Genomic DNA, 26,178 nt, shown 5'->3' with positions numbered 1-26,178 from the left:
CTCTTTCTGCTCTAGGGTTAGGAGCTAATAGCCACTGCCAATGATTTTTTTCTTCTCCAATTGAGATTAATCTCTGAGAAAAGCCCCCAACCCCTGTAGGTGGCAGGTTGAGAATGAGATTGAGCTCAGCTATAGACAGAGTGAACTGCTGTCAAATAGTGAAAAATGAACAATGTGGCCTTAGAAGGGAACACAGGTGTCAACAGCAAAGCTGCACATCTGTTATCCATGTCTTAGCTTGGTGATGCTAAATCTGTGGTGGTTTACTTTTCCAATCCAATAATGACAATCATTGAAAATGCCATAAATCATGACCTAGTGACAAGGTGAAGCCCATGACCTGAAGCCACTCACCCTGCCTGACTGTAGCACTGACTTATCCCCTGGCTATTTTCGTTAATACCTTGGTCACTCATCATTCCCCTTCCCCACCCTCCTAAGAGAGGGGGGCCACAAAAATACTGACACCACATCCAAAATACTGACAAAAATACTGGAGCACATCCTTTATCGGGACAGGCTGAGAAATTTGGGTGAGTTGAGCCTGGAGAAGAGAAGGTTGTGTGGACACCACACAGCACCTCCCAGTATCCAAAGGAGCTACAGGGGAGCCTGAAAGGGACCCTTTGTCAGGCACTGTAGTGATAGGACAAGGAGTAATGGGTTCAGACTGGAAGAGGGGAAAATTAGGTTAAATATTGGGAAGAAATTCTCTATGAGGGGTGAAGAGGCCCTGGCACGGGCTGCCCAGAGAAGCTGTGGCTGCCCCATCCCAGGAAATGTCCAAGGCTAGGCTGGATGGGGCTTGGAGCAACCTGGGATGGTGGAAGCGGGTGGAACAAGACTCTTTGGGGTCTCTTCCCAAGCCAAACCATTCTGTGACTTAAGGAGAACCTGCTGGTGGGCAGGTGGGTGACTTCTGGGAGCCCTGCAAGGAGATTTCTTGAGATCCCCAGTCTCGAGCTGAAACAAGTAACAACCGTACAGTTTATACCTCTTGAGAGAGCCTAATGAAGCAGCTACAGTTGAAAATTATTTTGTGAGTTGATCCAGAGAAACCTGAGGGCTTGCCAGGAGACCCTGCCATTGGCACTGCTAGGAAGACTGCGGCACTGCTCTGGCAAACCCAGCCTTAAAGCTGAAACAGCACCACGCGGTTTACACCTCATGAGAGAACCTAAAAAAAACCAAACCGAAAACCACCCAAAACCCCAGGCGTTTTAGTTTAAAACGTCAGCAGCGATCCCGGCAAAAGCCCGTGAGGGAGGCGCGCGCTGGCTGAGGGAGCCGGGGGGCGGGAAAAGCCGGGCGGGCCCCGCCCCGCGCGCGGCGCGGAGGTGACGCAGCCGTTGCCGCAGAGACGAACCGCCCCGGCCCCCCCGCCGGCCCGGCCCCCCCGTCCCGGTGCGGCGCGGCACGGCTCGGCTCGGTCTATCCCGCGCAGCGGCCCCGGGACGCGCCTCCTGTCATCTTCAGCGGCGCTGGCCCGGGCGGGAGGCGCGCGGCGGCGCCGCCATGGTGCTCATCAAGGAATAGTGAGTGCGGGGAGCTCCCCCATCCCGGCCCCCCTTGAGCCCCTCCGGTCACCTCCGTCCGCGCCCGGGGCCTGGCGCGGTGACGGCCGCGGGTGGGCGGCTCGTCCTGGCCCCGCACTGCGGCCGCGGAGAGGCAGGGAGGGAGCGGGGAGCGCCGTGAGGGCCGCGGCGGCGGTGGGGGCGGCAGTGAAGGTCACGGCGGGGCGGGGGCCGCGGCTGCCGGCGGGCACCGGGTCCGCTCGGCCCCTCTGCGGCTCCGCGGGGCCCCGCCGGTGCTGCTGCGGCCTCCGCGGGCGGCTGGCCCCGCACCGGCTGTGCTGGCTGGGTGGTGCCGGTGCCCGGTGCCGAGGGCCGAGCCGGGAGCCGGTTCAGTCCTGGGGGTTTCTGTGGGAGGTCTGAGGGAGGCAGGGGCGTCTTGCCCCCTGCTTGTTGTAACAGAGCCAAGTGTCAAGCCTGGTTTTGATCCCCTCCCGCCTTTGGCTGTGTAATCTCCAAGGAGGGACTCCCAAGAATGTCAGAAATGAGGCAGCTCCGAAATATTTTTATGTCTAGAAGGCTCACCTTGGAGTTCTTCAGTGACGCTGAGGCTGCTGCGGTTGTCCTGCCCCGTGATGGGGATGAAGGGGTGGAAAACTGGCTGGACATGAGGGTGTGTAGCTATTAGTCACGTTGCTTGTCACAGACCTTGGTTCAGTAGCTTTGTGCTTGCTAGTGTGGAATATACTCTTGGACCGCTGCACTTTGGCTGGGTGTCTTCAAAGCCGTGTGTACTCTGCACACAGTTCTTTCCTGAATTCTTAAGGTTAACTCAAGTGCATTCCCAAGTTAAGTGCATTCCATCGTTTTAAACTTCTTTTGGCTGTTTATTTTTTCTTTCTCCCCTTATAAAAGATACCTGTGATCCCAGTGATAAAGTGGGTTTTCAGGTCTTTTCTTAGACACGTTTACCTACATGACTGTGCCCTCCTTACAGGAATTACTTTGCAAGACTATGGACCACGGTGTGGATTTAAATATTAAAACTATGTTGAGGGTTGTACTGATCCTTGTAGTTGTCTTAAATTTGATTAATTTTTTTTCCCCTGCAATCTTTAAACTCTTGTTCTTTTATTCAAACAATAGGAGTATAGAATTCAGGACCAGCACCAGAGCTGTTCTTTTGTAACACAAAAACACCATTACCTTCTGTAGTGTTAAAATGGATAGCAGGCAGAAACCTGGGCTAGTGCTTAATTTCAGGTGCATGAAAAGATAATTAACTCCTTCTACAACATCTGTTTTGTTGATATTTTCCTTTGAATTTACTACTTTTCCTCTTACAGCACCTTGGCTGGGTTATCATATATCTTTTTCATGCTTCTGCTCACAATCCCTTGCCCTGTCCCACAGTAAAGCTCATTATCACTGAGCTGTGCTGTAAAGGTGAGAACATCTGTACTTTGAATTTTCAGATTTCTGACAGTACGAGCAGTTAATTTTTGTGACTATTGCTTCCAAAAGTCGTTTTTACTCAACATTATTTACTTCACCATATGTGCTGGTTTTGTATTAATTCACCATATCAGCCTGCCTACTGGTCTTTCACACTGCCTGTTTCAGAAACAAGGTGTGAAGTGTAAAGGTTAAAAGACCAGAATTACTACATTGGTTTCCTTTTCTAGGTTTCCATTTGTGTTTTCAAAAGGGTCACTAAACCTTTTTAGTGTTGCCATTACACTGTTTCCTTTCTTCCCTTTGTTTTGCCCTTAGTAAGATATATGTGGCTTTAAGGACAGTCAAGGTTGCTACTGGACTTTCCAAATGAACATTTTTTTTTTGCTTTCTGAGATTCCCAACCACCTCTGATAGTGGCACATTCTGAGTTGTGTCACTGTATTGGCTCAGATTTAAATGTTTTTGATGTTGCATGCTGAAATTGCCCAATTTACATCCTATTTGAGATGGTTTTTGATGAAATCTCATGTTCCAGGAAGTAATTGTTAAAGGCATATTGAAACCACTCGTTTTGGTGTGAGCTGGCTTTGAAATGCTTTGCTGTTACTTATGTTAGTTCTGGTTCCATGCAGGTAATTACTGCCTTCCTACTGTGGAAGCTAAAAAATCTAAATGATCTGGAACTTCATCTCATCTGAGCAGATTATTCTTCCATCTCTGTGACCCCTTGTCACACTCTCCCTAGTAAATCAGATGGGTTTTATTATGTGCCCTGTAAGTATTTTAGGAGCTGATACAGAAATAGAGCAATATAATAAAAAACTGATGTCACATTTCATTATCAGACAAGTCTGTATCATTATTTCTCTACAGCTTCTTGTGCTGATGGTTATGCAGTGATGACTTTAACACTTTCATTTGATATTCTGTTTCAGATTTATCTTGCATTTCTATCCATCCGTGCTGCAGATAAGCTACATGGATTTAATTCATTTATTTGCATTTTTCTGGTGTGAGGGTTTGTAAATGCTGGCTGGAGTCTTGCTTGCTGTCCTTATTTTGATTTAAACTGCCTCGGAAGACCTTGAGGAGAATCAGAGTGTGGAGACTCACTTCCCTTTCCTGTGAAGTGACGATAATGCCACTGACCTTCCCTGCAGCTGTACTTCTCTTTGCTGTCATTTGAGGCAGATTTTAACCTAACAGGGGTCTTAAATTTTCCTCACCATTTTCAGGACAGCCATATCATATAATTTCTCATAAATTGAGGAAGTTCTGTCCTAAAGTTAGGAATCTTTGTTCCCAATGCTGCTCCTGCAAAGCTTTTTCTCAAGATCCTCTTGAGGAGTCTTCCCTCCTCCTCCTTTATCACTTTATCACTTTATCACTTACCTGTAAGTGGTTTTCACCCCCACTTTCTTGGTCTGCTGGGCTGAACGAACTGTAAATCATAGATTTTTTTTGTGTTTCTGTTTTTTCACTGAACTCTAAGATAATAATTCAGATTTAGTGTCTTCCAGTTTCCTAAATGGAATTTCATTTGCTTACAGCAATGTTTTACATCAGGTTTTCTGAAGAAAAACGTTTTAACTCCATTCCAAATAAATTGTTTCTTCTCTGTTTCTTGGTCTTTAATTTATTACCCAGCCCCTCTTTTCATTCTTTATGCACTTTTATCCAGTTAACTAACCCAACATCATGCTCGATGGCAAAGTCTACTTGTGAAAATCTCTTTCCTTTTTTTTTTATCCTCCCTTACACCATACTGGTGTTGGTCCCTTTCCCTCTTGCCTTTCAGCAGGTATTTTCAGGAAACAGTATGTAACAGTGAGTAAAACAATTATAGTTCAGTGTATCCTATCAGCAAGTGGCACATGGATTTCCATGAATTGATCAAATCCCATTTAAAAATTGCTTTTACTTCCTATGTTTGGCAAGGAATGCCATGTCTTCAGTAGACATGACATAAAGAAACACACATGATTTGGCCTAAAATTTGTTGCCTAATGATCTCTTGTAAAACAGTCACTGTTCCTTCACCATTCACTTTTTTTGCATCATTTATGATCTCTAAAACTCTTGCATACCTGAGCCTTTTAGCTGGTTTTTCTCACAAGCTGAAAGACCACATCTTAACTGCTTTCCTGTCACACAGAAGCTTTTTCCCATCTCCAGCCATCTTTTTTAACTTCTTCACTTGTTCCGTATCCTCTTTGAGATAAGGTGACCAGGACTATGTGCAATATTCAAGTTGCTGATACATGGGAGATTCTAGTGACATAATTGTCTTTTCTGTGTGTGTGTCTGTGTGCTGTTCCAGTTTCTAATATTGGATTGTCTTGTGAACTGCCACTGAGCTAATGTTTCCTGCTGCTTTTCCATAAAGGCACAAGATATTGGCAATAACTAACTTAGTGCTCATTAACCCCATGTGTTTGGTGAAAATGAGTGCCTATAGTGCATTATTCTTTTTCTTTATGGACACTGAACTTCATTTGCAGTTCTCAGTAGTTCTTTCTGCAGTACTTTGCAGTCAGCATAAAGTGTTGCTGTGACAAGTAATCTTGCATAATCTGTAATCTTTTTCCCCTATTGCTGTTTGTTCTTTTGGTAAAGTGTAAAAAAAAAAATCTCTTTTCACCATTATTGCTTTTTCAGAATCTGTTTATTAGTACAGAGGGCTTTTTTTCCTGATTGTGTCCTAGTTTCTTTGAGACTAATTCCCAAAGAATTGGGAATTCTTCTGCCCATGGTAGCCATATCCATTTCCTGTCTGTCTCCTGCTTTAGTTCCTTGTTCAACATCATCCTTTCCTGAAAGCAGAAGTCCAACACAGATCCTGTTTTGGAGAAGACCTTAACAAACATGCAGTTCTGTCAGCTTTAAATGGATTCTTTTCCAAAAAATCTGTGTTACTTCAGGCAGTTTTTGCTGTGTTGTCCAGTCAGTTGATTCTCAGAAGCATTCAGGAAACCACAAAAAAAAGATATTCATTTAAAGCAGTGGCAGCACCTTCCTTTGCAGCAAGCTCTAGGAAAGCCTTTCCTCTGCTGTTTCCTGCTGCTTTGGGACATGTGAGCAAATCGTGCAGTGCCTTGTGGCTATTGCAGATCTCTGCAGAATTGCTGAGGCCCACAGAAACCTCCCCAGCAGCTTGATGAGGAATAAGATGGGATTGCTGAAAGGATGGAGTGAGAGGGATCACCATGGTGTTGATGCTGTGCAGGTTTCTAGGCCAGTGAGGTATCACCAGTTGAATTACAGAGTTTTAGGAGAGGGTTGCAATTATGCTCTATCATGTATTTGTCCTCTTTGAGGTTGTTATATAAATAGTCTTTGGCCTAAGGAGTACTGGGTGGATGCTGGAAATCTGGAGGGAGAGGAGAGCTGTGCAGCCATTGCTGTGAGGAATGTGGGAATTTTAGGGCTGTAGGGATATTTGCTAATTTCTGTCTCTGTGTTCCCTTCCAGCCGCGTTATCCTGCCCGTGTCTGTGGAGGAGGTAAGTTCTTTGCATCTTGCTTCCTTGCTTTAGGACTGTAAATAAACCTGTGATCAAAGCATGAACAAAAACTGGAAAATGCAAGCTGTCTTCAGGAGCCCCTGTGAGCTGTTACTGATTCACCATCATTTTAACCAAATAATTGTATTAAGTCTGAGGGTGCCAATCATCTCTCTTATAAAATACTTTCAGATATGCTGATTATAAATCTTGAGTTGTCAGGCTGTTTTCAAGTACAGTTTCCTTTTGATTAGTACTATTTTTTTTTTTCTATTTCTTTTAACATGAAGGGGAAGCTTTTGTAAAAATTCAAGTCCCCTTTTAAACTGTGTTTTGCTGGAACTCTTTTGTTTTAAACTCTTAGGCAAAGATCAAGAATTACTTGTGATTTAGGAGGCTCATATAGCAAAAGGACTTTTTAAGACCTGTGCTATTTAGCTCTTAGATACAGAAAATTTTCTTTTTGTTTAGATAAAGCTGAATTGAGAGAGTAAACATAGTTTATATTGGACAGGTTGATTTTCATCACCAAACCAACCATGGAATAGCTGTGCAGACTCTGTGGCTGTTTCCCTCCTGTTTCCTCTGATTTGCAACTTGCCTTTCCTTCCTCCCTCCTGCATTGAACACCACTCCTGCAGAGACTCTAACCATGTAAATGTTTTGAATTTTTTAATCTTTATACTAACAAGGTAAAATTGAAATGACTGAGTCTACAGCACTTCCGTAGCAGATTCCTTCTTCTGGATGTGTTTAGGTTTTTTCCTTGTAATCCTTGGCTGTAAGCCTTGGGTTTGTGAACTCTGATCAAGGCCTTGTTCTAACTCTTAGGGAGAGCTGTGATAACAGCACTCTTGTTCATTTTTCTTTCCTCTGAATATAGCAGCTACTGTGGCGTAGACATTGGTGGGCTGGCTCATGGCAGCACTTTTTTAAGCACATCCCTTTTATAACTCTCACTCTTTTGACAGAACACAGTTTAGAACTTCATGTAGTGCGTTCCTGCAGCCATCAGACTGGCTAGTAAAACAAAAGCAGTGTCTGAGCTCAGTTTCTTGCTCCTGTGGCTCAGTCTGCTGTGACAAGTATCAGATACTGACAGAAAGCACAGACCTCTGATCAGAGAGTGGGTTTAGATCTGTGTTCTGTGTTAGGGCAAGAACAAGGCTGTTAATGCCAGAAGTTCTGTCTGTTGCTTGCTCCCTAACTGTAGCTTTTATGCTTTCTGCGTGAATCTGTTTCAAACAGTTGTAACAGAAGTCAGACTGAAGTGTGAGAGTAGGGAAGTTTGGATCTTTTATGCTGTCTGAGTGCCACTTACAGGAGCAAGTGCTCAAGGAAAGAAGGAGAAACATGATCAGCTTTATCAAGTAAGCAAAGGATGCAAACTCGGAGGTTAGAGAAAGCTGTGGGTAAATGGCAAGTTACTCGAGCTCAATGGACAGAAAGGTGTTTCCTGAACAACAGGAACCCTGCCTTGTGGTCTCCTTGGTATCAAGCTGTGTAAATAGAAAGCCAAAGCATCAGCATACAGATTGTTTCTTTGAGGGGGTTAGACTGGATGGAACCCAACACAAGGTTTTCCTAAGTTCTCTGATACTGGGATTAGCCTTCATCCAGTTAAAGCGAGTCCCTGGCTCTGCTCTTCTCCCTCCCTGGCTGTTCAGAGCCTTGTTGTGAACTGCCTGTGTGGAAAGCTGAGGGTTTGGGCTGTAGATAAATCTGTCAGTCTCTGGCAACCTCCTTGTGTGAGGGTTATCTGTTTCAGGAGGTGTATTGCCTTGTGGAGAAACCCCCAACCTCACCAAATCGAATTTCTCCCCAAACTTGCACATTGTCACCGTGTCCCATGAGTGATGGCCCTTTCCAAGGTCTGGTGTTTTTCCTGTGATAGGGCAGATTTCAGGAGCCAGTTCCCTGAGCAGAGAGGGTTCTAAAGTTCACTTAGTTTTGCCTATGTATCTGGGTGTGCTTAAGAAGAAAGGTTATTTCCAGTATTGACTCAGAGGATGACTGCTCAGTTTATTGCCTGATCCCCCTTCCTGTGTGCAACGATGCTGAAACATCTGTGCATCACTTGGTCACTGCTCTGCTGTCTGTTCTGCAAACCAGCTGTTAAACCTTCATTGCTTTCAAGGATTTCCTTGTGTACAAAACTCTGAAATAGGGCTCTGGAGATTTGTTATTGCTCTTGACTGTGTAGCTGCTCGTGAAGCATCTCTGGCTAGCAGGAGGACTTCTGATTTAATTTTTATATAGTTGATTTTTGCCCAAAAGACTTAAGAGCTCACATCTTCTGCGTGCAAATTGTTGGCAAAAGTCTGATGCCAGTGTGTAAGAGAGGGAATGAAACGAATTGTAACTTTGAGACATCATGAAAGGGTTGAGGCGAGTCTTCTGTGCGGTTCTGTGGTATGCCAGGGATTTTATGTTCAGTCTCCACCCTTAGCAAATGGATCTTAACCAATACTGTGGAGCTCAAGAGAAAACTAGTGATCAGGAAGGCATTAGGGAGCTGTGACTTAATCAACACAGAGCTCAGTGCTGCTTAGTTTGCCAAGATGGGAACCAAACAGTGCAAGAGAAGCCCTGGCGATGACTAAAACTCAAAAGCTGGCATGTAGGAGTTAGACTGTAGCAGTCTGTCTTCTGCATGGAAACCCTGCCAAAACGTGGTCCTGCTCAAGTGCAGGCTGCAAGCTGCACTGCTGTGCTGGTTTATCCCTTGTCCCACTGCAGGGAGCAAGGGGAATCTCCTTGGTGAGTGATGGGTGCCAGGCTTTGCTTCCATTCCCTGACCAGCATCAGGTGCCAGCTTGGGGAGCATGGACTCATGTGGGTGTCTCTGCCAGCTGCCACTGAAATGCTGGTATGGATTAGAGCTGTGTGTACACATTCTGTGCTGCCTCTTTGTTCCTTTCACATGGCAAAGAGCTTGCCAAACACACAGGAATCTTATTAATTGCATTCAAAGCAGCTTTCAGGAAAACAACTGCTCTTGAAGATGGCTGTGTTGAGATCAGGCCTGCTGGAGGAAATTTGGTGCAATGAAGATATTCTCGCAGCTGTATAAGAGGTGTTTGGCACAGAGCAAGAGGGATGGCTTCCTGTAGAAGAGAAGTTTTTTGGAGCTCTGTCTGGAGTCCAGATTCAGAGAGCCAAAATCTTTTTCTCTGTTTACTTTTGCAGGGAGAATGAGGTGGAATTTGCTCATTGGCACAGTGTTATTTGGGCCTTTTCCTCTCTTATCAATGCGATTAAAGGCTCAGAAATAACAGGGAAGTTTAAATGGTGAAGATGTTAAACCAAAGGGTTTATCTTCTTAGTGTCTGAACTTTGACCCAAGTATTTGAAAGGGAGAAGGAATGAATAAGAGGCTGTTACTAAGAGGAATTAGTTTGTGCTCCTGGAGCTCTGTCCTGGGACTTGTTGCAGAGTAGTCAAAGCCATTCAGTCTTCCCCTGTAATCCTGTAGTTACCAAACTCATAATAAGCTCTGTTCTATGACTATTTGTATGGCTCTTCCTCTGCTAAAGCAACTTTGCTTCTAAGGTTTCACAACTCTCATGTTTTGCTCTTCTGGAGGGAGGTGAGTGTTCTGCTTTATGTGGGTCATATGTAGGGAGTCGTAAGGAAAGCAGTGTGGTGTATGAAATGTCAGAAGTCAGAGACTTGTACTGCAGCCCAAAATCCAAACTGAAACCCAACCTGCTGTGACAGTGCAGGAACTGTCCAGCCAAGTGAGGGCTGCTCATGTAACCTGGGCCAGGACCTTCTGGAGAGATCCAGCAGAGCTGCTGCTCTTAGCTTGAAAATGGTCTGGGTTTTTTTTTCTGCCCCACATTAGCTGAGGCCAGGATACCTAGCCTTGTTACCCTGGCTTCCATCTATTCTTCCAGCAGGAATAAGTATTTCCTTGGCCTTTGTTGGCACCAGATGGCACAAAGTACCAGAGAGCTTTGGGTACTGTTGTTATTTTGGATACTTTGACAACAAAATTTAACGACTGTAGAAATCTTCCTTGGTTGCAGAAGATGTTCCAGCCCAGTGAAGTATTTCTGGGTTCTCAGCTCTGAGCGGTATTCCACTTTTCCAGGCTGAGTTTCAGAAGTGCTATTCCTGTTTCTGATAACAGAGCCTTATGCTGTGGAGAAGGAAGATGGCCTGAACAGTGTTGCATTGCTTTGTAGTTATGTTATGGAATTTTTTTGGGGGGTTGGCATTTGGTTGTTTTTTTTGTTATTTTTTTTTTTAAAATCAGTGCACTTCTGGTGCCAAACACTTTGTGGTTTAGCCTTTCAGATTGCCTCCCTGTACTGTTGCCTTTGGCAACAGTTGCTGTTTTGCTCACTTAAGAGTTCTGAAGACTTAAGTCTGCTAAGTTAGAACTCTTCCTTTTAATTCAGTGGTTTAGCTTCTACATCCTCAAATTTCACTCAGCTAACTTTGCCTCAGAGAGACCTGTGAGAATTTTTTTCATTTGATCATGTTTCTTTTGAGCTCTGCATCCCCTTTTCAGCTACAAGAGGCAAGAGTGTATTAATCTTTACATCTTCTGCAGAGGAGAATGTTCTCTTTTGTTCATTTTCTCGATTTTTCCTCTGCTTTGCCCTGGGAAACATTTGTGAATGCCTCTCATGAAAGAAATTGTGTAGTATCAAGTACTTTAAGTGATTATGGGAGATGATGCTGCCAAGTGAGTGTCTGTAAGAGACTGAGAAATTATTTTAGAGTAAGAATTTTACTGTGTGTTGAAATTCTGTGCTCTCCCTGGTTGTGGTTTAAACTTGTGGCTAGGAGGAAGTGTGATATAGAGAAAAAACAGCACAACCCAAACCAAAGATAATAGGAAAAATAATACTGGGAGCAGTGACAACATAGATCAACTGGTCACTTGGGACACTGGCTCAATTATTTCATTAGATAAAGTTTTCAGAATGAAAATACCCTCTTTACTTCAGGCTTCATACAACATACAGTTGTTTGAACTGCACGTGGGGGATGCTCATCTTTGACCCTCAGGGGCTCCTAAGCTGTGCACATTTAACAAGTTTGTTTATTGGAGCACTTAAATCAGGTGATGCAAGTACCCTTTATTTTCTGTCTCCCTTAGGAAGTTTTTCATTCTCTTCCCCTTTCCCCTGCATTTTGTAAAAGAGCTTGATGTGAATTTCTTTGGGACTCCTGGATGCAGCACTGGGTGCTTATTGATTCAGGACTGACAGTGCCTTATTCTCAATTTTTTGGGGACAGCTGTGTGCCAAAAAGAATGAAACTCAACAGATTTTGCTACAGTATGCCTGAGGTCATCTGTGTTTCTTAGTTTCTGATGCTGCTTTCATGTTTCCTGCTTTCTCCTGATTCTGTATTGGTTTGAAACTTGAGATTGAAGGGTTAAAGGTAACTGTCTTCCTGGTGGTGCTTTCCTCCTAACTACCACTCAAGCTTTCTATCTCAAATGAAATGAAATGAGCTGCTTATCTGCCTGTACAAGTGGATGTCCTTTTCTCTGCCCTCTTCCCCGGTAATAAATTTGTCCTTGGCTTCTTCTGGCAAAGTTATTGCTTCAGCTAAATTATAGCCATGCTAATAATGTGTCTTTAACTTCTCCAGTATCAAGTGGGGCAGCTGTATTCCGTGGCAGAAGCCAGTAAAAATGAAACTGGTGGAGGTGAAGGAGTGGAAGTCCTGGTGAATGAACCCTACGAGAGAGATGGAGAGCGTGGGCAGTACACACACAAGATCTACCACTTACAGAGGTATGGGAACCTTTTCATTCCCAGAGTTGGGCAAGAGGAACCAGAGGAAGATGCAGTAGGGTTGCAGCAAGTGTAAATCACAGATTTTGTAAAGGCTGAAAGATGCAGTGGTAAGACAGGAGTATAACAGCACCTGGCAGTGACCATGACTGGAACACCTACCCATCCCTGTAAATGTGGCTGTTGTCTCAAGAAAATCTGGCTTTGAGCTTTTCAAAGCAAGTCTGATCCTGCCACCAGTATTTTCATACTTGAATTTGGCTAAAGAGTAAAACAACTCCTAGATTTCAACCTGCTTTCAGTCTCCTTTTTTTAAAATTTTTTTTTTTTTCATTTGTAAAGAGGATTTATATTAGTACATCTGATTCAGTATCTCTGGAAAGCATCGTAATGGGGTTGGGGAAAGCCCTACCAATTCCAGAACTGTGCAAATCTCTAGTATTTGCATTCCAGATGATGTCCTGCCTGTCTCAGCTCTCATTCCCTGTAGTCCTTATCAATGCCTTTCTTCCTGTTTCCAAATTCTGCAGCAAAGTGCCAACATTTGTGAGAATGCTGGCCCCTGAAGGAGCTCTGAACATACATGAAAAAGCATGGAATGCCTATCCCTACTGCAGAACTGGTGAGTGCCTGAGGAAGGACTCTGGATTCTTCCTTTTCGTTCTCTGAAAGCAGGGAAAAATGTAGGGGAGGGTATAAGGAAAGATGCAACCAGTAGAGAAGCTGTTTCAACTCTTAAATATTTGGTTTCTGTTCTCTAAGCCCTTTGTGTGATCAGGAAAAGCAAAATGCAGAGATGAGGGATTAAAAGAACTGCCCTTGTCTGATGTGCTGCTAATGAGTGACCTTTCTCTATGAGAGGAAAAAACCAGACCAGGAAATATCTGTTAGTCTTCCTAGAGGAATATCTGTGTAAAACTGATGAAATAATCACATGAGGGGTGATTTTATGTCTTCAAGTGCAGCATAGCCAAGTGGGAAAAAGTGGAAGATGCAAGAGGGGAACAGGGCTGATCTCAGCTGCCTCTTGCTTAGTGCAGGTGAACAAGTGTTAAGTGATGGGTATTTGCTCACTTGCAGGATCTGAGGTCAGTGAGGGTTGAACAGAGAATGTGGCAGTTGAAGTGAATCCATCTGTAAAGGCAGGGGTGAGGCTCTGGGAGCTGGGTAAAGTGCTGAAATAATGTCAGACCCATTTTCAACAGGAGTGGTTAGTATTTACTTACTGAAGTTACCAGCCATGGTGTTTAACCACTGGCTTCTCTGGTCTTCACTGCTGTAAACTGAAAATTTGACTTTGCCTCCAAACTTATGTTGTGTTTTTGGCAGCATTTTATGCTGTTTGAAAGATACATTTTCTGCTAGTTGCTATGGGAATGAGATACTTAAAAATTCCAACTGTTCTTGAAACTCAATATATAAAAAGCCCTTTTTTTCAGACAATTTACTTAAGTGAATTTTAAATGAAGTGTTTTAAAAGAAGAGAAAAGCTCTGCAGTGTGAGAGGATAGTGCTACTTCAGTCTGTGAAATTACATGCAGCAGTCTAGTGGAAAGGATATTTCAAATACAAAATTCAGATACTGCTGTCAGCTTTAGAATAAATTTTTAGTGTCTCACAGAAGATGAGGAAACAAAGTTGTTCACAACTTTTCTAAGTTTTATGCCATTTTCTTGCTGCATGTTACTTAAATTAGTAAATGTCTAGTTTATTTCCATGTTAAGCCCACTGAGCTGATTTAAATGCCTGGCTGTATCCTCCACCTCCTCTTTTCCTATTCCACCAATTTCTGAAAAAAAGGTATTGAGTTACTTCTGTTATTCTTAAGCTGCTTATCCTTCAGTTGCAAACCAATAAAATTCTAGTGAAGTGGAAAATATGGGATACTAAAATCAAGTACAAAACCTTTCAACACCATCAAAGAAATTTCAGGTTTTGATATGCTAGAAATGATAACAAAGCCAAAAAAAAACCCCTCAACTGTAATAAACAGCAACATAAAATGAGATAAAAAGTGCTTTGTTGTGGGGGTTGGAGCAGAAGGCAGTTTTGATGCGGAGGCTGATAAATCTGTTTAGAGAATCTGCCAGCCTGACATGAAGCAAGAGGAGCTTGGAAAAGTTGCTGAAACCTTCCCTTGGCTGGGATTGGGCAGGAGGGGAGAGCCCATGGGTGAGAGAGCCCATGGATGTGAGAGAGAGCCCGTGGATGTGGGAACCTTTGGATGTGGGGACACATGGATGTGTTGTGGGGCTGCCTTGGGCATTACTGTTTTCCTCTGGATACGCTCACATGTTTTGGTCAGACCTGAGGAGACTTGGGTGCCCTGCTGTGAATCTCTGGGCAGCAGAAGATGCTGGCTTAGAGCAGCCAGGCTTTCAGCCCTCTCACTAGAATCTGAAATTTAAGAGCCAGGGACCCAGTAGGAACTAAACTTGAGTGTAGGAGTTGTTGGTGCTTCTGCCTGCTCCCTCCTGTCTGAGGTGGTGTTGCTGTGCTCTCCCTGAGGCACTGCTTGCTTGCACATCAGCTGTTCACAGAGCCTTCTAAACTGGAATAAAGCAGTGCTTTTACTTAATTGTGCCTTGTGGTATTTTTTCTTTAATGATATGAGTTCATCCTTCTTACATTTCCCTATATCTCCTCTGAGAAGCTCAATTAATTTGCATATTATGGGCCATTATCAAAGTAGTACTGGAGATTGAAGGTATTTAAATGCCTAGCTTATAACTTTCTGCAGTTCTGCACACTTCTTTGTGCTGTAATATGTTGTTTTTATGTGCTTGGAATGGAAGCCTTGCTTAGTTCCTTTGAGAGTATAAACTGTAAGTGAGGTTGTTGTTATTGTATGGTTTCACAACTTCTGCAGTAAAAATGAAGTGAGGATTATCTAATAGTTGTACTTGTGGGCTGATGCCAAGGGGCACAGTGTTCTTCTCTGCAGTCTGACTTAAATATTAATGTCGCTTAAATGTTTTTAGAAAAGCAATTTGATGTGTGTTCCACTCTGAGTGTAACCATGGCCTGTGGCCAAATGTCAAGAAGTGGAGAAGTTGTAACTGCAGCTGAAAGGTGTAGGAGTTGTTGCTGTAATGCCTCAAGTAGCAGGTCCTAATTTGTAGCAAGCTGAGCACTGAAGTTTTAGTGGACATTTCTGAAGAGATTAATTTGTTTCTTTATAAATAAGGAGTCTTCCCCACAGGGAAGATGTTAAGGAGGTAAAGGAACCTGTTTTGAGGCAGCTGCATAGTCACAGCACAGAGTCATGGCAAAGTGAGAAGGCCCTGGTTTATAATTATTTCTGGTTTATTCAGTATTTTGTTGGGACTAGCAGGGGGAAAAAAAAAACCCAAACATTTCCTTCTTGCAGAAGTAATAAAATGTTGAGATGAAGTTCAGCCTTTGAAAAATTAGCTTCAGCTCTGCCTTCTTGTTCTCTCCCTCCAGCCCAACACGTCAGTCTAAATAATTGGCTTTCTGTAAAATTGCTCTAAAAAGCAATTTGCACATGCTAGGGGTTTAGAACAGTCCAAGCCCAGCAGTGGGTAATTAAGGCAGCTGGATGTGCATGATAAGTGATTTGGGATGGTAACTGTCTCCAGGACACTGACTTGGAAACTCAAAAATTGTTATAATACCTTTAAAACCAAATTGCTCCTTAATCAAGCCCTGGTGTTAGACTTCAGAAGAGACCAAAGAAGTTCACCTCCAGCATCAGACTTCCTTCTGCTTGAGTAGAATTGCTCAGGTAGAGCAGATGCTGACTGTTACAGGATCTTTAATTGCTTTTCTGTGTTGAATAATTGAGCCTCGGTGTCCAGGGAGTTCAGTTACCACGAGCAGCAAAGATGCTGAGGGTCTGGTTACTCCAGGCAGGGCTGCACTGGCCTGAAATCCAGCATGGGTTTCCTTTGGAACTATGGAGAGGCTCCTTATCTGCAAGCTGAGAAAGGATTGGTAAAATGCTGTCAGCTGAACATACTTATTCCATCTTCTCATCCAGCTGGCTGCAGGCCAGGGAGCACAAGTGGCAGTGCATAATTAATTGCTGCTCCTCTGGGTTTCTCCAAGTCTGAGAATTTCCAGAGGAGAAGGGGGTGAAGTTAGCTGGGTTTTATCAACTTCCATGTCTTTTCCCTCAGAGGTACCTGGGAAGGTGAAGCTGTCCCTATTTGGCTGAGAGTGGGAGGAGGGCAATGGTTGCTCTGCAGTCTTTTCTCACTAAAGTACTGTGTCTCTTTCTTTCCATGTGTTGATTTCTTGGACCAGTTATTACAGTAAGTATTGCTTTTACTGATAATCTGTGGAATAATGTCTGAAATAAAGTGTTCTGGGTAGAAGAAGCTCTTTAACCTGAAGCTGAAGGCATTTTAGCTTTTATCATTTTAAGATTACATAGATTAACTGCCTTTACCACGTGTGGTGTATCCATGTGACCATGGACAGAGATCTGTCTGTGCTCAGCAAAGCTCAGCTCTGCAAATGGGAACAAGCCCCTGCCTGGGTAAACTGAGAAAAAGCCTGTTAGCTCCTGCCATGCTGTCCCCTTGGTTAATCTCTTCTGAATTTGATATTTCCTTTCTACATGCTGAGTGTTTCACTGGCTTGTGCTTTTGTTTCTGCTCCCCTGAGGGAGGATAGAGTTACCTTTGGGAGTCCTTTGCTACTCACAGTAATAGTGAGAAATGGAAAGTTTTTTGCTTACTTGGCAGAACTGTGCTTCTTGTCCCTTCCCTTTCAGTGTCAAAAGCTCTCAGCACATCAGTTTAATATTGTTATTAATTTGAAGAGTTGCATCAAAATATGTACTCAGTACTAGATTAATAATCTCTGTGGAAAGACAGTTTCTGCCTAGCTAACTTATGTTACCCCTTCTAAACTCCAAATAGAGTGGCAGATGTTGTCCTTTAAAGAAAAAGCTGTTTATAAACTCCAAATGTTTCACTAAAACAATAGAATTTACGGATTTTTTGTGAGCAGCTTGTGGTTTATTTAATCTTCAGTAATTAATGATCAATCAATTTTGCAGAAAGCAATGATCTGGTTATAAATAATTCTGAAATTCCCTAAGTCACACCCAAGTCAAATAGAAACTTCATTCTTTGAATTATTCAGTCCGTTGAGTTGACTCTCCTAATGCTTATCTGTGTAATAAGAAGACAAATTATGTATCCTAGAATAACAAGAAGCTTTATTTTGATGACAGAATGAGTATATGAAGGATGACTTCCTGATCAAAATTGAAACCTGGCATAAATCAGATCTTGGAACACAAGAGAATGTAAGTACTTGTGTCGTGTGTTTTACTCATCTCTTTAATGTCACAGTGCTGCTTTCTGTGCTGGGTTAGAGAAGTGCTGTGTGGAGCTGTCTATTCACCATGTTCCTGCATTTCTAATGTTTGTCTCACTACCAAGGCAGATTTCCTTCTGTTGGCTTCTCTCATAAACTGAATAAAATTTACCCCCAAACCCTTGTTCTGTGTGAGCACCTTTGCTTCTTTAGAAACTCTCCCAGTTTGTGTTTACCTCTCTTTAGGTGGGAAGGGGAGCGCTGGGTGTCTGCATTTCCATCTGGTTTTATATTTTGTTAGACTGGGAGTGTTCTGTCACAAAGGCAGCTCCTTGAGTGTTGTTGTTTCCCTACAGGTCCATAAGCTGGAGCCAGAGGTATGGAAGAGTGTAGAAGCCATTTATATAGACATTGCTGATCGGAGCCAAGTACTCCCCAAGGTATGGTAGGTGGGTAGCAGCTCCCTGGGGGGGAGGCCTTATGCTAAAAGAGGGGATCATGGACAAACTGTGCTTCCAGGGATGGTCTCAGGCAGCAGGACAAGTGAGAGGATGGACAGAGGAGGAAAGGGGGTTCCTTAAAACTGCTCATGCAAGCCAGAGGAAAGTTCTTTTAAAAACTGTGTCAGTGCTGCCAGTAAAAATGGGTTGCCTGTGCATGTAACAGTGTATTTCTACAGCAGTGCTGCTGACTGAAGTGCAAATAGCAGGAAATGGCACTCCCCTTTCCATACAGGATCTCCAGAACTTCCCCTTTTTGATACTGACCCCCTTCACAAGTGTGTCTGGAAATGATGTAGCCAACACTTGGTTCTAAGAATCACTTCAGTTACTGTGAGAAAGAAAGGGGTGATTCTTTACTGGGAAGAAAAATCAACTGTATAAAAATGGAATGTTGGTTAAGTTTCCTGACTTTCAAACAATATTTGATACCATTTTCGTGGTAGTACTGTGAGTTGGACTGTAATTTTCTTCTAGTGAGCAGCATGTGAGCATCACACTGGTACAGTACTGTGAAAATCCTAGATAGCACAGCTGCTTTCTGTAACAGCTCCCAAAGAACAAATGGTTACAGGAAACATGTCCTACAGACCTTCTGATAGCCTTACAGAGGTCATATCAGTTTGTTACCACTTCTTCATAGGTCTAGGACACAGCACAGGGGGGAGATACATTTCCTTGAAGTGTCTGATCTAGTGATGAGGTCTGAAAACCATAGCTCTTGAGAAAGCAGCGGTTAGTCTTGGCCCAGGAAAATAAATCCTTCTTGTGAGAGAACAGCTGGATAACAGTAAGATAATTTGTGTTTAATCTTTGTGTCTGTCCAATAGGATTACAAGGCAGAAGAAGATCCAGCAAGGTTTAAATCTGTCAAGACTGGACGTGGACCTCTGGGTCCCAACTGGAAGGTTTGTCTTGATGAATTCAGGAACTGTGTCAGGACAGATACTGGGATTTGGAGCCAAAGATACATCTGGGAAACACTGGAATCCCTTCTGCAGAAGGAAATGCAGAACTCAGCACTGATTCGCTTCTGATTTTAAAAGAAATGAAAGAGCTTGGTACAAAGAGAATGAGTTCCAGGAAATCTACAGAGCTGTCTGGTGCTCAGCCCAAGGGTTCACCCAAGAGAATTCAAGTATGAAATAGCTGAGTAATGACCAGCAGTGTTTAACCTTTCACTGAAATCCTTGGATTCTGAAAACATTACAAGCACAGATAAATAATAGATATAATACCTTTAAAAGGGACCCTGAGTGGGATTTGGGGAGCTACTGGTGTACAGGTCTGATTTCTAGCAGGCAAACTTGGCAGAAGCTGAGGCTGATATCATTCACTTGGGAAGAGTGGTTATGGCTCCTGTAATAGGAAACTTTATGGAGTTTTCTTTAAAGCTTTCTAATCATGGCTCAGATGATATAATCTAATTCCAAAATGTTTTAGGTAGGGACTTTATCAGGAGACTTTTAAGGAAGCAAAGTAGCCGTGGTGTAACAGTGAAGATACTGAAAGACATAATTTGAATGGAAGAAAAAGTGGACAACAGAGGAGAGGAAGGAATAGTCTGTTCTCAGGATGGAGGGAAAGCCACCTGTGAAGGAGACCAGGGTCTAGTTTCATCATGCCTTGAAAAAGGGTGAGCAAAGGTGTGACAAAACTTGTCAATAAAATAAAAGAAAGGTGTAAGGATGCAAGAGGATTGTGGGGAATTGTGGGAAGACTTCGTAGTTGCAACGGAAGGAGTTGCTTTCCTGGAGACGCTTGGCTAGAGGCTTAATGTGAATATCTTTGTGTCTTTGCAGAAGGACCTGGGGAAGCAGTCAGATTGTCCATACATGTGTGCTTACAAGCTGGTAACAGTCAAGTTCAAGTGGTGGGGTCTGCAAAATAAAGTGGAGAACTTTATACAGAAGGTAGGTTCTGTGATGGGGAGAGATGCACATCTCTGGGGCACGTTTCATCAGCCACCTGCTGTACAGGCAGTGCCTCTGCCTGAAATTGTGCAGTCAGTTAAAGCTGGATTCAATTTTCTGCTAATCCAACAGCAGGGCTTGCTGATTGTTCTGTGAATTGTCTATTGAACATTTTCACTTTAATGTGTGCAGGTAAATTGGCTGGTTTGTGTTGTTTAATAGATCAGAATTGCAGTCACTTGGTTGCTGGTTTGTGAGTGATGAGGTGATGCATTTATACTGGAATTATATTGTGTAGGGGCAAAGCATTTTTGTGGGGAGGTGGCTCCAGCTATTTGATCCTGATCAGTTGAGGATCTTTCTGACAAGTCCTGGAGCTCTAGTCACATTTTCCTTTCCTATTCTCTATTTCCTCTGCTGGAAAAACATGTACTAAAAAATAAGCAGATTGTGGGAAACTTAAAACATAAATGGTATCTTGAAAAGAGCTTTTTTTGTGGCAGAGTGCATAACCCATGAGCTGCAGCAGGATGCTACACCTGGGAATGGTAGTGTGTGGTTTTCTGTGCAGTGCTGTGTTCATAAAACTCCTGTGCCTTCAGACCAGAGAGACTTCTCAGTGGTTAATATTGATAAACCACAGAGCTGCTTCTACAAAAGCAATTTTGTGGTGATACAATCCACAGACAGCTCAAAGGAGGAATGACCATGGTGCTGCAGGATTTCAAATACCTCTAACAAAAGTCATGAATAAAGCAGTGTCTTCAATCCCTTTCTATTTATGACTATCTACAGGTTTGCATCAAAGTATTCAAGCTGCTTTTGATGAGATATGAAACCATAATTGGTAAAACTGAAGTGTCCTTCCTTAATGAGGTCTTTCCAAGAGGCATTGTACATCCCTGTCTAATATAATGATTTTGCCTAACTTATCTCTTATAAAAAGGAAATAAATTGCTTCAAACCTGGAGTAGCTTGTGCACATTAGTCACCTCTGCTGAAAGGTTTTCAGCTGTGAAAAATAAATTTAGGCATTTTTTTTAGGCCACTGCAAAAGAAAAAAAAAAGATAGGTGCATGTCAGCCCTTTACACTTCCTAACTTCCAGTTTTTAGCAAATTAGTGATTTTAAAAATACATAGTTTCTCCGTTTTTCTGCACTTCCAGGCCAACTTTCATGCTCCAAAGCAAACTTGGAGCACTTTATTCAGTCAGAACAATACTGTCAAATCAAAGGAAATTCACTAATTCTTTCAGTGCAGTGTGCAGACTGCTGTCTAGGTTTGGGGGAAAAAAAAAAAGAAAAGGCATTTCTCTGGGGATTCAAGGCTGTAAATTAGATATTCTGATAAAAGAATAAAAATTAGCTATCTCCAGTTTCCAATTGTGGCAGCTAGATGAAAAGGTGGGCGAGGGAGCTGATTCTTCAGTGTACACATCTCTGGAAATTGTTACAATGCTGTGAGCTCCATGGTAATTGCCCTGTGACTAAGCTGGTTTGTGTTTTATTCTTCTTGCAGCAAGAAAAGCGGCTCTTCACAAACTTCCACCGGCAGCTCTTTTGCTGGCTTGATAAGTGGGTTGATCTGACTATGGAGGACATCCGTAGGATGGAGGAGGAGACCAAGAGACAGCTGGATGAGGTCAGTGGCAAAGCAGGGCAGGTGTGGGTTGTGTGAGAAACTGCTTCTCTCCAGCACAGCAGAGAGGAAAGGCTGCTGCATTGTCAGGGCATGGTGTGAATTGTGCTCCTGCTATTTAGGTCATGCTGTGTGTGCTTTGAATGATTGGCCATGAGTCCATCGTGCTGGCATCTCCTCCTAATCATTATGGAATTCTCCTTCTGTTTGTTGTTGAGCCAGTAAATGTATTGAACCACAGGTAATGAGGGGCTGAGTGGCAATGATTCATTTACTGTCTCAATATCTTCTGTTTACTTTTACTCAAAGCTGAATGGTCGATTTTGTCCTCCTTAGTTGCCAGAAACCTGTTGAGTAAAAGGTTTTTTAGCTCTAAGTACCATAAGCAGGTAAGGGGGGTATGTAACAGGATTCTTACTCTGAGAAACACAAGTTTGGTAATAATGAGAACCTTGTTCCATGGTTTGTGTCCTGCCTTGCACCCTTCTCTCCCTTCATGCCTCAGGATATTTCATTATAGTTTCATGTAGGCTCTTGCCCTTTGGATAAAGGTTCCAAATCTGTTGCCAACCCACAGCTTAACCAGAAATGATGCCTGCTTGTGCATTTCACAATCTCTGATTTGAAGTGCTGAGATATAATCGATGTCTTAAACACAGAGGGTGTTCCATACTGATACATTTTGAGATAACACAGTGAGAATAAGTACTTGAACACTTCTTTCCTCTTTCAGATGAGAGAAAAAGATCCAGTGAAAGGAATGTCGGCTGCAGATGACTAATATGACTCCTTCCTTGTGCACTGTAGGTATCAAGAGATTTGACAAAACTCTGTATTGCTCAATTTGGTTAAAAACCCCCAACATTTGTGTGAGAAATGATCCTGTTCATAGCTTCTGACACGCAAATCTGTGCTATTGATTGTTTTTGTAGTGAACCCATTTCACTGACAGGTTGATGAGTGAGGATTACTGCCTCCTTTCAGAACTATTCTAAAGAAAAGTCTGAGTGAAAAGTGTAAGAAAAATGTGTTAGAAAATTCTGTAGAGTTTACAGCTACTCTTATTTCTGTAATGCATATGTTACTTTCCATGACTTGCAGAGAAACTTTTGTCAGTCTCAAAAAATCTAAGGTAGACATGCAAACACTTAGAATACAGTTGGAAATGGAACATTCCAAGCATATTTGTGAGGAATTTATTTTTTCCATTGCTTGTTAGCAGTATTTACTAATGGGCCAAGGCTCGGACTAACACTTGGGCATTGCAGGAGAAGCATCAATGACAGTTTTGAAGCTTTTAAAAGACAGATTTAAAGCTTTTTAAGAGACTTGTTCTCTTTCTGTTCTGTTAAATGTGTCATCAGCTTGGGGGCTGGTTTTGCCAAATTTTTCTTAGACACTGCAAAACTCTGGTATGGTATTAGAGAAGTAAGAAGGCAAGGAAAAAGAAAGGACTGTCCTTTTATGTTGGGAAGAACAGGTTATTAGGGCAGTAAAATGCCATCCTAGTTATCCTTGGAAGGAATGGGGTGGGGCAGAACCACATCCTCCTGGAGTCCTGACTCTTTACCTCTGTTTGCCCTCTGTTACCTGCTGGTTGCTTGGTGGTAAGTGGTGAACACGAGGTGAGGGAGTGTCTGAAGGGCTGTTTTTGATAGAAATACTTTCATTTTTGAATGCAGCTTCAACTTGATTTTCTTCTCTCCCATTTCCTCTGGATCAGTGCTGCAGTGGAACCGTGCATTGCCTGCCTGGCGACAGCGTGACTCACATTTGCTCTCTCAAGGTTGTCTGACGCTTCCCTTGGCACGCTGCTCTTCCAAAGTCATCCTGAAACATTTCCCTGTTGTCTCTTTGTTTCAGTTTGCAAGACAGTCGTCAGGAAGGCCCAGGGAATCCACACCCTTGACTGACGGAACATCTCTGGATCAAGCCTTTCTCTGTCCAACCGGCAGGCGATTTTAAACCTCCCATAGCTAATTCTAGATGCCCCTTAATATTGTGAGCAAATAGACAGTCTGGTACTAAGCACTCCAGTGTTAGCACGTGTATCCCAAGGTTTCCTCCTTGGGGCCGTGTGACTTAGAGATCGCTGTATTTACGACTCCTCCCTCCTCTTTTTTTCATTGTGTTCAGACCAATTTCCATGTGGCCCTGTTTGATTTCCAAGTGACATTTTTAGCTCAAATAGTCTTGTGATGTGGTGACTTAGAATTTTTTATTTGTTTTGTTTTTGTTTTTTTCCAAGTGGGATAAACTGCCACCTTTGTTTCTGCCCAGCCCTTCACCTTCTTTGAATGTCTGTTTGGAGAGGGAAATTGTCCATATTTAAAAGTGCAAAACTCTTCCACAAAATGTTTTGTTCTCACCTTCACTCCTGGAGGGAGATATTTAATGGCAGGTAACCTGAGTACAAAATGAGGAGCAGCCATAGAATTCTTGGTTTGTGATAAGTTGTGATTTGTAGCTTCTGCAGGGCATTACTTTGTTCTGTCTTAAACATGAATTAAAGACTGCCCAGAAGCTGCAGTCAGGCCCTGTGCTGGGGCCTTCAGCACTTACCTGTTGAATTTCCATTTTAGGGGTCTCTCTGACCGACGTAGCTCTGTTGTCCTCCAGCTGTGTGTGTCAGTCTTACAAAACCTTTCTCGACATATGTTGCAACTTCCTGGTTCTTTATTTATTAAGACTTCCCATAACTTACAAATCTGGACTAATAATAACAATGTGATTCTCCCTGGACAAATTGGGATGTTGCAAAGGCTGGTGTGCAAGCAAGGTCTTGGCATCTGGTTACATCCAAGTGCCTGGGGCGGTGGTTCTGCTCAGCAATAATATTCTTCCCACTGCAAGACTGACTAAAATATCTCCTTTTGTGCTGTAAGAAAAGCAACTTAGAAAGACATGCAGTTTTCTAGGATATCTGTTGGTTATTATAAATCATAGAGGATACTGTTAATGTAAAGAGCTCTTGTTATTTAATGAACTCAAATATTTACTGTAACTATCCTTATGTTGATATCAGCTTTAGACAATCAACTCAGCAGAACAGAATCAAGGAAATGCTGCTTTCTTCAATACATATGAGGAAAAAAAAATCCTACTTCTTTGCTTATCCCTAAGGCCCAATATTTGAATTTTTTCCTCCCCTAGTAGTAATAACTTTACTTTCCACTTCTGTGTTTGGCAGCACTAACATGAAATCCTGTATGCCAAACAGTCGTGGGTGTATCACCACTTTTGAGGAGTCTTTTTAGTATTCTGTAATACACTGACTCCTCCAGCCCTTCCCACTCCTGCAAGCAGGAGATCCTGAAATGATCCCATGCCCTGCTAAACAAGGCTGTGCTGGGATCAGAGCTGTTTTCAGTGCAAGGGAAGATGGGAATGCTCTGGAGGGAGAGGATGGCGTTTGGTTTCTGGGGAGGGGGCAGTTTATCCCTTTATTTTTAGTTTGTTATTTTGCCTTACTCATGTCTAAGTGCAATAAGCTCTGAATTGTACCAGTAACTCTGGCAGGCTCTTCTCAGTGACCTCAGACGGTTCTGTGGGGTTGGGGTGGGGTTTGAGGGGTTTTAGCAATCTCACCAGGCAGAAGTAAAATATGTTTATTGTAAAATAGGTAAAGAAACAAAATTTTAATCTTAGAGGCTATTTGGGACCAGGATGTTTCATGACATGTTGTATAGCTGTTCCAGAAGTATTCTAGGAGTGTAGGCCCCAGTTAGAGTTCTTTCAGTTTGAAGTATTTTTAACAGAGAATTTATGCACTGACTTCTGTTCATGTTTGTTGGTTACGTTTTGAGGGATTCTTACACTTGAGGGCAACCTGAGAACACACATAGCACACTTGTTCTTTCAGTTCGTGTTATCCAAGAGGCTTTCCATCTGATGACACTAATCGCCGTGGAAGCAGATTGTAACATTCCACCATTGCAATCCTTTTTTGATCCTCTGATTTCAGAGTAAGAGCTTTTACACAAAGCTTTCCTGATTAGTGGAAAAAACTTGGAGGGGAGGGGGGGGGAACTGCAGGAACTTCAGCCTGAATACTCCCCTCTGCTCCCTGCCCTTTGTTTTCTGTCCTGATCCTAAGTGAAAGCATCCCTCAGCCTTTGGATGGACAAATCCTGTAAAGACCCTTCAGTCTCGACGCTTGGTTCCTGCTAGTGAGCATAGCAAAGATCACGCAGCGTTCCCGTGCCGTATCTTCCATCAGCTTTTGCGAGAACCCCTGGACCTGCGGGCTCCCGGCGGGATCGGGTCCATCCAGAGGGGCTGGATGCGCTGGGATCACCACTCCCATCCAGGCCGGCTGGGTTTGGGGCTCCGGGGGCTCAGACTGGTTTGTTGTCAGGGCCTCTCGCCCCTCGTACCCCGCATCCCTCTGGGTTCATCCCGCTGGGCCTCCCGCGGGTCCCGACGGGTTCTCCGTGCTCTTTCCTTTGGCGACACACACTTTGTAGAATGGGTTAGATTATCTCGTCGTTTCTTTAAATGTGAGTTTGTGCCTTTTTTGTCTCCTAAATCTTCCAATACAGGCATATTGGAAACGAAATCTAATAAAATACTAGACAGAGCCTCTCGCCTCCGCCTCCTTTGTT

The 26,178-nt window shown here is 43.1% G+C and overlaps 1 protein-coding gene across 1 annotated transcript; it reads left to right on the top strand.

Annotated features, from left to right (window-relative positions):
- Positions 1–1,382: 1,382 nt before the first annotated feature.
- On the top strand, positions 1,383–26,154 carry PITPNA (phosphatidylinositol transfer protein alpha). The gene is made up of 12 exons (XM_015646917.3): positions 1,383–1,535; positions 6,441–6,471; positions 12,085–12,230; positions 12,761–12,852; positions 16,500–16,507; positions 17,437–17,511; positions 17,879–17,962; positions 18,853–18,930; positions 19,825–19,935; positions 21,455–21,577; positions 22,308–22,377; positions 23,438–26,154. Exons 1-11 carry the CDS (start codon positions 1,516–1,518, stop codon positions 22,353–22,355), a joined length of 816 nt encoding a protein of 271 aa, XP_015502403.1. The 5' UTR covers positions 1,383–1,515; the 3' UTR covers positions 22,356–22,377; positions 23,438–26,154.
- The last annotated feature ends 24 nt before the right edge of the window (positions 26,155–26,178 follow it).

Source organism: Parus major, chromosome 19 (assembly GCF_001522545.3).
Source record: "Parus major isolate Abel chromosome 19, Parus_major1.1, whole genome shotgun sequence".
Lineage (NCBI taxonomy): Eukaryota > Metazoa > Chordata > Aves > Passeriformes > Paridae > Parus > Parus major.
The sequence above is the reverse complement of the archived record's forward strand: the minus strand, read 5'-3'. Positions and strand labels throughout refer to the sequence as shown.

What these genes read in the sequence shown, in the direction of transcription:
- PITPNA (XM_015646917.3), top strand. Translation starts at nt 1,516, where the DNA reads ATGGTGCTCATCAAGGAATA. An exon ending in AAGATCTACCACTTACAGAG is followed by an intron (nt 12,231 to 12,760) that starts GTATGGGAACCT and finishes CAAATTCTGCAG; the next exon opens with CAAAGTGCCAACATTTGTGA. An exon ending in TGGAGAACTTTATACAGAAG is followed by an intron (nt 19,936 to 21,454) that starts GTAGGTTCTGTG and finishes TTCTTCTTGCAG; the next exon opens with CAAGAAAAGCGGCTCTTCAC.